The 15946-nt window shown below is 31.5% G+C and overlaps 1 protein-coding gene across 2 annotated transcripts in view; it reads left to right on the top strand.

Annotated features, from left to right (window-relative positions):
* LOC143057192 (uncharacterized) overlaps positions 1-15946 on the top strand; it is a 31814-nt gene continuing 15868 nt past the window's right edge. Inside the window, exons 1-10 of one of the 2 annotated variants that reach the window (XM_076230448.1) lie at positions 1-121; positions 4545-4620; positions 5168-5224; positions 6250-6376; positions 9048-9137; positions 9887-10074; positions 10940-10988; positions 12675-12795; positions 13781-13875; positions 15366-15543. In XM_076230448.1, the coding sequence (XP_076086563.1) occupies positions 4578-4620; positions 5168-5224; positions 6250-6376; positions 9048-9137; positions 9887-10074; positions 10940-10988; positions 12675-12795; positions 13781-13875; positions 15366-15543 (948 nt within the window). In that variant the 5' untranslated portion in view covers positions 1-121; positions 4545-4577. Of the gene's footprint in view, positions 149-4544; positions 4621-5167; positions 5225-6249; positions 6377-9047; positions 9138-9886; positions 10075-10939; positions 10989-12674; positions 12796-13780; positions 13876-15365; positions 15544-15946 lie in introns of both variants that reach the window. The other variant, XM_076230449.1, reaches the window with a different exon arrangement.

Below are 15946 nucleotides of genomic sequence, written 5' to 3'. Positions count from 1 at the left end.
CTCAATGATAACGATTTGAAGCAGACGACCCGGGAAATTTAATTTGTTTATAAATGAAAAGTTGTTGACGAATAATATATTCTGAAAACACATATGATGAAGGAGTAGACTTGAATAACTTGTAAATTTCAGTTTAAGGCTGTAACTTGTAAGAAAACATTTTCATTTGACAAATAATATGAGGCAGGCATTTCCTGAAAATGGGGACGAAGTCTGTATGAATTATTTTTTTGTAACTTAAAATAATTAAAATAATATTTCACAGGAGTTTGAAATCCTATCAATAAGGGGGTAAAAATATACCAAAGTCGACTATCACAGTAGAGCTTCTCTCTTTTATCCCCCCCCTAATTGATAGGATTTCAAACTCCTGTGAATATTTGTTAAAAAAAAAGAAACGGAAATACTGTTACGTTTCCAATTTTGGTTCTGTTGTTAGGGATTTTAGTTGTGACGTTATTTAAGTTATGACGTTTTATGCAATGTAAACAAAGAAACGCTATCATCAGGCAGAGCTCCAGATAAGAATTCACAAATTGGGTTTTTTACCCGCCATTTTCTTTATAATTGGGTGATAAAGTTTTTTAATTGCATTATCAATTCCAATTCACCCCTCATGTTAATATCAAATTGGGTTTTTCACCACCAAGCCCCTTAATGTATTGGGTTTTTTCATCAACACAATATTGAATATTTAGGCAATATCAACCCCAGATTTTTTTCCATCTTAAATATGTTTCTTTCTTTGTTTAGCTGTTTTATTTGGTTAAGGGTTAGGGTTAGGGTTATTTGCTAGCTGTTTTATTTGGTTTATTGACTGAGAAGCAATTGTAGGTTTAATTTGTGTTCCGTTTCAAACCTTCTGCCGGTTTTGTATTTTCTCATATAAACTAAAAAAAAAACGGATATGTGTATTCACAGGCATTCGTCTTATACCTTTATATAATAAATTCTGAGACCAGTGCCTGTGTGTGTATTCATTAATTAACCGTAAAATGGGAAAAAAAAATAGTATATAAACTCTAATTATACTTGAATGTTTTTGTTTTATTCCAATTTTCATAAATCTGGGTTTAGTTGTCTTTTATTAGAACTTTTTGTTTCTGATGCTTTATCATGTCATAATTGATTTGGCCTTTCATCTTTCCAACTGATTTCGTTTTAGAGGAAACCCTGCTTTTATTAGCAATGTTCTCCTTAAGGTACGCACACACGCCCGTGTGTTCGATGGACGCTTCCTAAAAACACTGGCTGAGTCTTGTTATCATCATAACTTTCCCTAAGCTTTTCAAAAGAAGCAGAAAACATGCTTCTATTCAATATTTTTACCGGACATTCACTTTTGTTTTAATTCAATGTATGTTATGATAAAATCCCGAGCAATGCGAAAAAAATATGACTTCATGACACACGCTAATTTGATAAACGCTGAGAAGATCGAAATGTTTTCAAAAACAAGTGTACCTATTGAGCAACAGAAAACTCTAACAGGGACTCATTTCAGCTACTTGATGCAGGGATCTATTTTAAGAACGAAAGGAAATTTCCAATTATAAATATTATAAAAATAGTTTACGCGACGACTGTAAACAGATAAGGGTAAATAACGCAAATGGTAGCCAATAAAAGGGTTGAGAACTCATGGTTTTGGAATATAATTGGGTTTTCCTTTGAATTAATTGGGTTATTGAACCCTGCAATGGGCAATTGCATTGGGTTTTTTATTATTTGTATTGCGTGATCACGCAAATACGCAGCTTAAATGGAGCTCTGATCAGGTAACGTTTTTTCATGTATCAAGGAATTATTAAAAATGAAATTGGTAATGCGTCCCTTCCTATTTTATACTAGACTGATAAATATATATTTTTCTCTAAGTTTCATACAAACGAGACCGGAAAAAGGAATAACATTGTAGATTTCTGAGCATATCCGGAAATTCAAAAACATGACAAAAAAAAAAAATTGAACAATTTTGAGTTCATTAGTACAATGAAAATATTCCTGTTTTTTTTTTTGTTTTTTTTTAATTGATTTTTTTACTGTTATTGGGAACTTCGTGCTCATTTAAAACCAAAAACACAGGTATAGATTTAAAGAATCATGCATAAGTAAATGCCATAAGCCACAGTGGCGGATCCAGGGGGGGGGGTCCAGGGGTTGGAAACCCCCCCTTTTTTTTGGCTGATCAATGCATTTGAATGGGAGCATATAGTTGGAACACCCTTTACTCTGGGTTGGGAACCCCCCCTTTTTAAAATGGCTGGATCCGCCACTGAGCCATTAGGCATAACCACTAAACCAGAATAACTTAATACCAAAAGTGTAAATACGTTTACATGTATATGTAGCTGGAGAGCATGTATTTCATTGTCTCCAGTGGGACTCGAACCAGGGACCTCTGTGTTACAAGGCAGCACGTAAACCTAACTAACTAATATGAGCTAAAGAAGTACTTCTTATATGAGGCAGGCATTACCTGTGAATGAGGACGAAGTCTGTATGAATTAATTTTTTTGTAACTTAAAAATATTTGTTAAAAAAAGAAACGGAAATACCGTGATGTTTCCGATTTTGGTTCTGTTGTTAGGGATTTTACTTGTGACGTTATTTAAGTTATGACGTCATGTTCCATGTAAACAAAGAAATGCTATGCATCAGGTATCGTTAATTCATATCAAAGACAAAGAATAATTATTAAAAATGAAATATTGGTTTTGACTATTGTGTTTCTTGAGCACCTATATTTTACTAGACTATTCAAAGTCTCATGACAACAAGACTGGAAGAAGGAAGTAGATTTCTGCGTTCTGCGCAAATGCAGGAATTGAAAAAAGCGACAATTTTTTTTTAACGATTTTGAGAACTTCATTAGTACAATGAAAATTTCCCGAAACTTTCCATATCTTTTTTTTTTTTTTATTCATTTTTAATTGATTTTTCTACTGTAATAGGGGACTTTGTCCACATAATAGCTCAACTGCTTGCGGTTGACTAAGTATCTACCACATGATGCAATCCTGTCACACATTTAATCATTTCCAATTTATAAGGAAGGTTTAAATGAACATACTAGTGTTGAACTTCCTTTGCATTTTACTTTTGTGCATACCAATTTTGATTAAAAAGGAGCTAGGTTGTTCTGCCAAATAGAGAATAAGGTCAAAGGCATGATTGCATGTTTTGATTACATTTTTTTCTTTCTTCTGAGTTTTGTAATCAGAGACAGCTGCTGGAGAGCATTATTCTTATTAGGAAATCAGTTTGTTTCCTTAAGGAGTCAAATACAGGACCTCTGTCATTGGATTTTAATTACATTAGGCAGCAATATAACTGACTGAGCTAAAGCTATATGTAAAAGTAAACGACTATGGAGGAAGATAATGGATGACAACTGATGAAAAAAACCTCACTTGGCCTTTTACAGGATGTGACATGCATGCATGGAATGGCATCCCAATAAAACTGCCATGGCAAAGCATCAGTTGCAAGTATTCAAAAAGAGAGAAATGGAGAAGTTCATCTGGTACAATTTTGTCACATTTTTCTCAGAATATGTATAGCTTTTTCTTATGCAAGTACCAAGCTTTACATCCCAGCTCCTTTGTTCTAACTGGGATGATCACCCCTACCAGATCACACCAGTTTGAGTTTCTTTGTTATGCATGCTTTCCTTTGTTCTGTAACATTTTGGCGGGAATGTCAAATCCACTATAAATCTTATAAATAAATATACAATTATACGGAAAAGACTATCTATCAAAATTCACGTAGAAAAAATCCAGTGTACATGCTGGGATTCGAACTCAAGACCTTTAGCATATCAAGCCACGACACAACCACTACACCAGGACGACTGGATACGAATTATCAGTAATTTAACATACTTAAAGGAAGCAAGATATTTTTATAAGTGGGTGAGTTGGCAGACCTTTATTCAGTGGGGTTTATACCCTTTTCATTAATAAGTGAGTTGTCAGTGATTGTTCAGTTTGATTTTACACGTTTTCAAAAGTGGGGCGAGTCGGTAAACAAGAGTGGGGCGATTTTTTCATAAAGTGGCGATATAGGTTGGGCCGATTGGCCAGTGGGGCGAGTTTACATTGTTTGATATCTACTCATCGTGTTCGGGGGTCAAAAAGGGTATAAATCATATAGTAATGTATAAAGTATATTATAATGGTTGTGTGGCGTTCTAAACTAGATTTTATGAATTGTAAATGGTGTTTCGTCTAATCTAAAACAGCTGGGATGTAAAATAGTTATCCCACTCGGACTTGGTGTGTCAGTGTTAGATCACCCTCTGGCCTCCGGCCATCGGGGTGATCTTACACTGACACACCGCGTCATCGTGGGATAACTATTAATTATCAGGATAAAATTTTAAGTGTACAGATGCACACAATTTAAGATATCTTCTATCATCTTCTTCTCGATCGTAGAATGCAAAAATAGTAACACATATTCCTATTTTGTTAAGGATCATGGTTAATGAAAACAAATATTATACATTTTGTTAAATCTTCATTTTTGTCTCTTTCCAGAACCAAACCCAAAGACTCAGACTGTCATTGAAAATGAGTAATGCAGCAGAGCTAGACAATCTCATTCAAAGCTTTGGTGAGTGTTGTATAGATTGGAAAAGTTTAAAAAAGGGAAAGGAATATTCATGACCTTTGTAGGAAAACTTGAAAACAAAAAATATTAAGGTTGAAATGGTCAATGAATCAGACAGACTGATGACATGAATGATTTTAAACTACAACACTGCCAAATTTAAGTTAAATGTCTAATGAAATTCTAACCTAATAAACTTGCAAATAAAATAGATCAATCATCAATTAACTTTTTACAGGGTTTCAATTAGTTTTAACTTCCACAAAGTCAGACGACCACTGGTCATGAGCATGATGAGTAAGGTAAAGAAAAATTATTACATTAAATACTATGATGTGTCCAGTATTTGAACTATGTTTTAATGGGACATGTTATGTTTTTAAGACCTAAAATAACAATACAGCACAAGAATTTTATATAACAAAATGAAATAATTATGCTTTTATTTAAGATGTATTTGTCTCTTTTACAGACAATGACTACTTGATGTTATATTTTGATAAAATAAAATTATGAAAAATGCATGTTATTGTATTCTTTTTACTTTTAGAATATGAAAACCAACAGTATATTAAATTGATAGAGAAAGAAAGTCAGCACATTGAAGGTAAAAGTGACATAGTTTACTGCTTTTGTCATTAGAGTTGATCCAGAAAATACTATGTAAAGTATCATACAGTTACTTAGTCAGCTGAGACTGTATCCTAACAAACTCATCATAGATACCAGGATTCAAATTTTATATGCCATAAGAGTTCCACTATATATCATTAAAAGACTCATCATTGATGCTCAAATGAAACAAGTTTTAAAGGCTAAATAAAGTACAAATTTGAAATGCATTAAATGTTTTATACTGCAAAAATTATGTCCATTTATAAGTAAAAAACTAAAAAATGGAAACAAGAATATTTTCAAATGTTGCTCTGGATGCTGTCTATTGATCATACTTTTTAAAGCTTTTGTCCAAGTTTCAGAAAATTCTATGAAAGTTTGACAAAGTTTACATAACTTTAACCACAGACTTTATCTAAGTGAGGATGATTATAAGAATGTAGGATCTTTATGTCTGGATTCTGAAACAAAATGTTACAGACTCAATCAAAAATATCCTATTTAAAATTATTCCGACAAGGCAGTTTGTAATTCTAAGCAATTACAAAATGCATTATTATGAGTTGTCTTTAAAATGTATACAAATTTGACTGCATTGTTTTGGTGACTTTAAAGAAATGATTTTTCTTGTTTAAAAGCATAAGGGTTCCAGTTATGCAACCATCCTCAAATCACATATAGATATAAGAAGATGTGGTATGAGTTCCATTCAAGTCAGAAGTTGTAAAAGTAAACCATTATAAGTTGAAATACGGTCTTCAACACAGAGCATTGGTTCACACCAAACAGAAAGCTATAAAGGACCCTTAAAAATTACTGGTGTAAAACCTTTCAAACGGGAAAACCACTGGTCTAATCTATATAAAAAAACGAGAAACACTTGTGAACCACATCAACAAACAACAACTACTGAATGATAATCAATTTCCAGTATTACATGCATTGTTTAGAGAAAAATGTAAAAAAAATTTGTAAAAGATTCATTACATTTTGAGAATTTGTGATATTTTTTTACAGCTATTGAATCAGATATCCATGTGAGAAGAGGCCAGGCAGATACTTTACAATATGAGATAGCCCAGCTAGATGAAGATACAAAGAGAGCTCATAAGCAATTCATGCACAATAGAGATAATGTTGAAAAGTTCATATTATTACTATATTATTCTTTAATATCTACATTTTAACAGTTGTTCCAGAATTAAACACATCAGGGGCAATAATCAAGATACCAACTACCTATAATATAAATTTTTCATTTATAATTCTTACAAAATTCTAAGGAAAAGGCTACCACTCACAATGAATTAATTTTCATGCCTCCCATCAAAACACCACAATCAATTCTTGTACAAAAGTAACTCTAAATTTAGAAACTTTCATTAATATGTATCTTATAATCTGTAAGTGGCCAACGTAGATACAAGTATCTTGTCTTAGGGAGGGATAAATCATACTTTGTAAAGAATCACTCTGATTCAAACAAAAAATTCTCTGAAACCGATATTATCAAGATGCTTGATTTCTTGATTGACAACATATTTGTAATGTTCGGAGGACGTGTTTTTCAACAGACTGTCGGCATCCCAATGGGAACAAACTGTGCCCCTCTACTTGCCGACTTGTTTCTTTATTATTATGAGGTTGACTTCATGCAGGAACTTCTTAGGAAGAAAGATAAGAAGTTAGCAATATCCTTTAACTCTACTTTCCGCTATATAGATGACGTTCTTTCACTAAACAATTCAAAATTTGGTGACTATGTGGAACGCATCTATCCCATCGAATTGGAGATAAAGGATACTACAGATACAGTTAAGTCGGCTTCATATCTTGACTTACATCTAGAAATTGACAATGAGGGTCGGTTGAAAACAAAACTTTACGACAAAAGAGATGATTTCAGCTTTCCAATTGTGAACTTTCCATTTCTAAGTAGCAACATTCCAGCAGCACCTGCATACGGGGTATATATCTCCCAATTGATACGATATTCTCATGCTTGCATTTCGTATCATGATTTTCTTGATAGAGGGTTACTGCTCACAAGGAAGCTATTAAACCAAGAGTTCCAAATGGTGAAGTTGAAATCATCCCTTCGTAAATTTTACGGACGCCATCACGAGTTGGTTGACCGTTATGGAATAACCGTTTCACAAATGATATCGGATATGTTCCTTACGTCGTAACTACAATCCCCTTCCCTTTCATGAATGTGACCTACCGAATTAGACTATTTACCGGATTTGTAATCACATAAGCAACACGACGGGTGCCACATGTGGAGCAGGATCTGCTTACCCTTCCGGAGCACCTGAGATCACCCCTAGTTTTTGGTGGGGTTCGTGTTTATTCTTTAGTTTTCTATGTTGTGTCATGTGTACTATTGTTTTTCTGTTTGTCTTTTTCATTTTTAGCCATGGCGTTGTCAGTTTGTTTTAGATTTATGAGTTTGACTGTCCCTTTGGTATCTTTCGTCCCTCTTTTAGAACTAGCATTACAAATTTAAAAGAACACAATTTACATGTAACATTTTCTAGAATCACCATGATCAACAACTGGAAAACTAAGTGCAGCGAATAATGTCTAAATTTACTTATATTTATTGTCAAAGAAGAAGGAATGCTTTCGAAGACTTAACACAAGAACACTCATTTGTATATGGATTATTCTTCAGGAAAATATATGAAGGAAATTAAATTTGATCTGAGAGTTCAAAACCATCATATAGCGATAACATGTAGATTATTTTTTTGCATCTAAAGATAATAAATGGGCTTTTTAAAATTTTAAAAACTTTTGAACTTGGTCAAAGTAGTTTTGATGAAATTTAAGTCCAATCAACAAGAACTTAGTACAGATGTTCCCTATGATATGATACTTTTAATTTTAATGCCAATTTAAAGTTTTGACCCCAATTTCACAGTCCACTAACAAAGAAAATACATCTGCCCCACTTCAGTTAAAAGTTTTTGGTAAAGGCAGTTTTTGATGAAGTTGAAGTCCAATCAACAAGAACTTAGTACAGATGTTCCCTATGAAAGGATACTTTTAATTTTAATGCCAATTTAAAGTTTTGACCCCAATTTCACAGTCCACTGAACAAAGAAAATACATCTGCCCCACTTCAGTTAAAAGTTTTTGGTAAAGGCAGTTTTTGATGAAGTTGAAGTCCAATCAACTTGAAACTTACACATGTTCCCTATGATATGATCTTTCTAATGCCAAATTACAGTTCTGACCCAAATTCACAGTGCACTGAACATAGAAAAAGATAGTGCGAGTGGACACATTCTTGTTTAGTTCAGAATCAACATTTTACTGACTTTTTAAAAATTTACAATACTGGTAGGTTCAGGATATACTGACTATATGTTTACTGTTTGTTTAGACTGTCTGAGTATGACCATTAGAAATAAGATGTACTCATATTTTCTCATCATCTGTAATGAAATGACAGTTTAATTCATTATGTGCATAAATTTGCATTCATCCTTATTCTCCTGCATCAAGCAATAGCAAGTAAACAAAATATACTTCTCGTTTTTAATTGTTTTACATTGTCTTATCAGGGCCTTTTATAGCTCACTATGCGGTATGGGCTTTGCTCATTGTTGAAGGCCGTACGGTGACCTATAATTGTTAATGTCTGTGTCATTTTGGTCTTTTGTGAATAGTTGTCTCATTGGCAATCATACCACATCTTCTTTTTTATATTAAGTAAGCAATATGATTATGCAATGTGTAATTTCAATTTTCATCCAAATATAATCCAATATATTTTATCTGATTAGAGTAATCTCTTTTTTTTTCAGTTTGAAGAAAACAATTCCAGTTTTGAAAGATCATGAGGTAGCTTTGGAGAAAACCTTGAAAAGTTTGATAGAAAATGGCAACCAAACCAGGTAGTTTTGGTTACATATCCAATTAGTTTTCAAAAAGGTTTTAATGAATTGTTTTTTTTCATTTTTAAATATAAGGATTTAACTATATAAGTCTTTATTCCTCCATTTCCTCTAAATGATTTGTCTAATTATTCTTGTTAAAATAATTTTGATGGTAGATCATGCATGATTCCGAAAAAAAAAAGAAGAGAATTCTAAGACTGGCAGAACTTTTAATTAAATATAGAAAAATATTCAAAATACTGTCTCAGAAAAAGTATGAATTTTGTAATTTTTCAACACAATGTGAAAGTAAACCTTAGTTGAATTAAAAGCAATCAGTCTACAAGTACGTGTTACAAAATGACAGCCCTCTTGACTTATTATTTTTATCTCATTCACCTATAGGTGTTTTGCTAAGGAACTTATTTAGTCTGTGTAATGTCTTTAACACACATGTAAATGCTGATTGTTTTGAAAAAAAGGAATCACATGAAAATCTCTTCAAAATCATTGAGAAAATGCTTGAATCAAACAAGAATCTTTTTTTGAAATCTTGGGGAACCTGGCATAAAAATCAAATGTTTTATATGCATCAATTGTGTTTTATAATAAAAAAATGTAAAATAATTCACCATTTAATTGTTTGCTACAAAGGAGAATTTAATTTTCCATATTTTATTTAATTGATAAAACATTTATATTTAATAAACTTTTTTTAAAGAAAAATGTGTTAAAGAAATTTTTATAAATGAGAAAGTTTATTATAGAAAAGAGAGAGAGACAATGCTACAGCACTATAGAGACGTCTGGAAAGACTATGAAGCAAAGTACAAAACTTTCCCATTAGCTCAAGAATTAGAGGCAAAGAAACAGAAAGTCAGAATACTTCAAAATGAACTAAATGAAACTGAAGAGAGAGTCAGGAATTTACAGAAACAGATTCAAGATTTTAATAGCAAGTTGTGTTTATTATACAATATACTGTGGATACATCTATTTTCGCTGGTACCAGTTTTTCGTGGATTAAGGAAAACTTACATGTTCGGGATATTTCGTTTCATGGTTTTGTCAAAGTTATAGAAAATTTGTTTTTCAATATTTAGTTTTGTGGTTCACCTGTACCCACGAAATCCATGAAAGTTGGTATCGAACGAATAATAATGAATCCATTTTTGTGTGAAATACAGTGACTGATAAATTTTTACTGTTGCTACCTAAAGAACTATCTAAAAATTGTTAAAATGTTTTTGGATGGTAAATTTAGATTTACTTACTACGCCTGAATATGTTATAACAAATCACCTATCTGACTTGAACATTTATTTTGTCAAACCCTGTGTACCATATTTCCCAGCCTTAAAATGTGGTTGAAATCCAGACAATTTTGTCAACTGTCATCAAAATCTCTCTTTTTGTCATATATGTGATATAACTGTCTGTGGTTTATGATAAAAGATGAACAAAAATAGTTTTGTTTCATTATCTTAATTGTTGATTCATCAACCTGAAAAACATATTATTCTGAAGCAATGTCCAGACTTTTGGTCCAAAAATTTAGTCCTTTCAGATTTTGTTGTCCATCAGAATTTAATTTTGGTCCAAAAATTTAGTCCTTTCAGATTTTGTTGTCCGTCAGAATTAAATTTTGGTCCAAAAATTTAGTCCTTTCAGATTTTGTTGTCCATCAGAATTTTTCTTTAAGTAGAAAAAAGATCTAAATATGATATATGCTTACTTGCTGTAATACTATAGAATTTTTTTCTAATACAAGCTACATATTTAAAAGCAGATTTTCAAAATAAATTATTTTATCATTGCAGGTAACCATGATGTTGACTTCAAAGATATGAAGAAACTGATTATCAAAATGTATCCATTTTCTTGTTAAAATATTATTATTAAGGGGGCTCGCGGGTCTAAATAAATTTTTTTCTTAATATAGAATTTCGCTGAATTTTCTATGAATGAACTTTATCTTATACTTGACAGAAAATTAAAATAAAAAAATGGGGTCAACGTCCATTTACGCTCACAATCTGCCTTCGAAAGAAGCATACATTTTTGTAAAAGTACTTATTTTCTGTTGAACTGATAGGAGAAAAAGAGGTAATATCAGAATAAAAATAGAACTATTAAAATTACAGAAATCGCTAAAATTTTACAATAGTTTAGTTTAAGTACAGCTATATAATAATAAAAAATGTAAGTCATCGATGATTTAAAAAAGATATTTCAATTTTAATACCAAAACATGGCAATTTTGCACCAAAGGGAGATAATTTGGAGCTTTTTCAATGATACATACATTTTAAAAGTCATCTGGGACCAATACGAATTGATTTATTTGAATGATTTTTGTACTTTATGATAAAGTAACAACTGATAAAGTAATAAATAACATTTGTAATGAAAAAAAATGTTTACTTTTTTTCCGAAATTTTTATACCCTCAAGCCTCCTTAATTGCAAATTACTTGATATAATTGAAAAGTAATGCCCAAAAAATTGTATGCACATTATTTCTCATAGAGATATTTTTTCTGTTGATTGGTTAAATTCTTGTGAAATGTAGGGATAAAGAGTAATCTCCCATTATAAAATAATCATGCATATTTATAAAAGGTTTATAGAGGGATCTGCTATATTACTATTCACAAAAAAAATTTAGACCTATATATACATGAAATTCCCATAGTTTTCTTATTTAAGGTAAAGTTCAGATTTGACTCTTTTTCAAGATGTAAACATTTTAAATAATGAATGGAATTTTAAAAATCTAAACAAATTCTTTACAAGTGAACTTAACCTCTGATCTTAAGATCAATTTAAAAAAAAAAATATAATCATAACAGTTAAGATTCCCATACATTAACCATATATTTTTTATGCCCCACCTACAATAGTAGAGGGGCATTATGTTTTCTGGTCTGTGGCTCCGTTCGTCCGTCCGTTCGTCCTGATCCAGGTTAAAGTTTTTGGTCAAGGTAGTTTTTTGTTGCTTGTGATATGATCTTTCTGATTTTAAAGCCAAATTAGACTTTTGACCCCAATTTCACAGTCAACTGAACATAGAAAATGAAAGTGGGAGTTTCAGGTTAAAGTTTTTGGTCAAGGTAGTTTTTGATGAAGCTGAAGTCCAATCAACTTGAAACTTAGTACACATGTTTCCTATAGTATAATCCTTCTAATTTTAATGCCAAATTAAATTTTTACCTGATTTCACGGTCCATTGAACATGGAAAATGATAGTGCAAGAGGGGCATCCGTGTACTTTGGACACATTCTTTTTTGTCATTGCAATACCATTTAAGTACTATAGATACTGTAATTGTTTTGTCTTTTCTTTACTTGAGAGACTTTTATGAATGAAATGGAGACATTAAAACAGATTTACCTAGTACCAGCCAAAATTACAAATATTAAATATTATAATACAAGTTAACTAGTTAATAAATATTTTGATAATGACTTTCACTCCTTGTTATTGAATGTGATAAAAGTGACTTTATCAACAAATTTGAATTATTGATTTGCATGTCCTTAACATCATCAACAGAGCAGAACTTAAAACAGGAACCTCAGAAGTAGTTAGAAAAATAAAACTTGCATATGACGAGAAAAAGGTCATTGATGAAGAAATTAAACTGGCAAAAGAGAAGAAACTTGCACAAGAAGAGGTATCTCTATTCACAGTGAAAGAAAATTAAAAAATATTATCCATATGTTAGCTAACTTAGATATATATAGATTATTACATTGATACAAGTGGATTATCAGATTTATCCAATCGAGATACCGGTAGTTAAATTATCAATTTTAAGTCTGAGCTTCAGTAAAGACTTTAAGATTTATAATTTAATTATCAAGCAACCACATGTTGATTAAATTTTTTTATACAATGGGTTCGGAAAAGGATATATTTCTAGAAAATTAAAAAAAACATTATATAGGCAGGGCATTATCTTCTATTTTATTTGTTTCAATAATCAGAAATTATCAGTAATTCATTTGATTATGTTATGCATAATCAGTTATTAAATGTGCTTAACTGTTCTTAACTGTAATTCATATTTAGTAAAGATAGTAAATAAATGTTTTAGTAAAGATAGTAAATAAATGTTTGAGATATGGGCAAATGCTACTTTTTGACATATTATGGGGGGGGGGGGGGTTGGAGGACCGCTCACCCACCCCCTTTCGTGGGAAAATTTTGATTATAGGGAATCATTGAAGAATGACTGGAGGCCCCCCCCCCCTAAGGTCAGTCAGCGGGTACCCCCCTTAGGAAAAGTTCTGGATCCGCCACTGAAATTGACATTGACTGTAGAAGAATTGATTAAAATGAAATAATTTTATAGCTAAAAATTCAAAAGTTGTTTATGGTGCGAAAATAAGAAGATCAATCTGTTAGAAACTAGATGTTTGTTTGAATAAGAATTTTGTCTAGTTTATTTATCTTTTGTGATTTGTAATAAACAAAGTTTAGTCCTGGTAGAAGTAAAAGGATTGAGGAGTGTTTACTGATAAAAGAAAAAAATAATGTTTTTTCCTCTCTTTTACTTTGCAATAAGCAGAATTTCGAAGGCAGACATAAATTACTTTCATATAATCTTTGTTATGTTAAGTACAACTTATACATTTTATTACTCATTTTTTTTATAGGCTTCAAGACTTGAACAAGAAAAATTAAATGAAAGTATGGACTTAGAGGAAAAAGATACAAGCCAAGATACTTCTGATTCTTCAACACTTATCAGGTTTAAAATAATAATTTAAAGATCACAAATAATGAAATATTCAATGATGTAAAAATGGTATCTGCTACCCTATACACTATGCATTTATGCATACTTATATATTGAAAATACAATGATTTGATTTGATTTTGTGTTGATTTAACGCCACTTTTAAGCACTGCATTTAGGCTGTTTCTTGGCGGTCAGTTTTCATTGGTGGAGGAAGCCCGAGTGCCAGGAGAAAACCACCGACCTTCAATAGGCAAACTGAAAATCCTAGTCAATTAATATTAGAGTCGAGCGCACCCACACGAGGCCCTGAAAATACAATGTATTTATATTCTAATGAAGTAAAGTTAAATTTTACAGTAGAAAAAAAGTAACATCAAATATTTAAAAAGAAAAAAAGTCGCAGTAAGGCAACCACATGCTGCATACTCCTGCTTTACCCATGGTTCATTTTGATTTGATACCATATTAAATCGAATATTGTTTACAACATAAACCATTCATGACCAAACTAATGTTGTTATTAGTCGAATTTACTGATATTGCTGTAGTATGAGACGTTTAAAAAAAAAATGACAGTTGTTGAAATAAAATTTATTAGTAAGAAATCTATAAGTTCTAAGTTAGGTTTTTTCCATGAAGTTCTTCACTTGAGCTATTTTGATTTCAACATTTAAGCATCTGGAATACTTATTTGATCCTAATCCCAATTTTTTTTTATGGTTAAAATACTTAAAACAGTCTACTAACAGTTTTAGTTCAATCAACAACTTCAATTTTTAACCGAGTTTTTGTGACAAAAATGTCAGTTATTGATTTGGGGATGTACAGCGGTTAGGCAGGTGGTCAGGCGGCAGCCAAATGTTGTTCGTGCATTAACTCATGAACCATTCAACCAAAGCTTTTTAAAATTCAAATGTATTGTTACTGATGACAAAATTGAGGTGAAGTTCAATAATGGCGATTTTCACTTTTTCTGTTCAGGAGTTACGGTTCTTGAAAGATTGAAAAATTGTTACCAGTCATGTTGTTGCAGTTACTCATGAACCATTCATTTCAAATTTTAATATGTGTACTGATGACAAAATGGAGGTCAAGTGTGATATTGATGATTTTCACTTTCACCATTCATCAGTTATGGTTCTTGTGATATTGAAAAATGCCAGGACACGAATGTATATCAATAAATCTGGTTTGCTGTCGCTCTGACAGCCTCTTGTTGGAATTCATTATAACATATTAGGGAAATTCTTGAATAATAAAATATTTTTTCATGAAGGACTGTTTCTTTTTTTCTATTTTAAATGTCTGCTGACTTGAAAACTGTTGGTTTTGAAATGACACTGATTAAAAATGGGGACGCTTAAAATTATCCCCACATTTGATGCATAATCATCATTTGGGGAATTATTTATATTGAGTGAGTTGATCTGAGTTATTAAAGGTGCTTATATTTGTTGCTACATTCAAAATGAAAATATTAGATTAATTTCTAACTTTAGTATGATGAGAGATGATGAACCTGATATAAATGGTAACTTTATTGTTGAGAAACAGTCTAATGTTTTATCACATCCATTGGAACAAGCCATTGATCAGCCATGGAAGACTTCTACATCTTTTACAGAACAGTTTGCTAGACTCAATAAAGTGACTGCACCACAACAATCAAGAGCTACAGTAAGTGGTTTAACAGTTCAATAAATTAATGGAGCTATTTGTTTTTTGCAATTTTTGGCTGAAGAAAAACAACACAACTATGTGGAAGTGAACATACATAAACTCTTAAGGAAGTTAGAAAAACATTGAATGTTTCACACTGTCACGGAATAGAAGTTCCTTCATAATATAAATTCATTCTGGAATATTACTTCCACTGGAATAGATATTACAGTAAATGTTCCTAACGGAATAAATGGTATAGAATATTTGTTTCAACAGGAACAGATATTATGACATTGTTTATAACAAAGTTTCCATTGGAACTTCTGTTAGGTAGAACAAATAAATGTTGACAACACCTGCCAACATTTTAAAATGCCCATTGGGGTTTTACGTGTAAAATAATTTTGGGGTCACCTGC

The sequence above is a fragment of the Mytilus galloprovincialis genome, chromosome 13, assembly GCF_965363235.1.
Source record: "Mytilus galloprovincialis chromosome 13, xbMytGall1.hap1.1, whole genome shotgun sequence".
In the NCBI taxonomy this organism is placed as follows: Eukaryota; Metazoa; Mollusca; class Bivalvia; order Mytilida; family Mytilidae; genus Mytilus; species Mytilus galloprovincialis.
The sequence above is the reverse complement of the archived record's forward strand: the minus strand, read 5'-3'. Positions and strand labels throughout refer to the sequence as shown.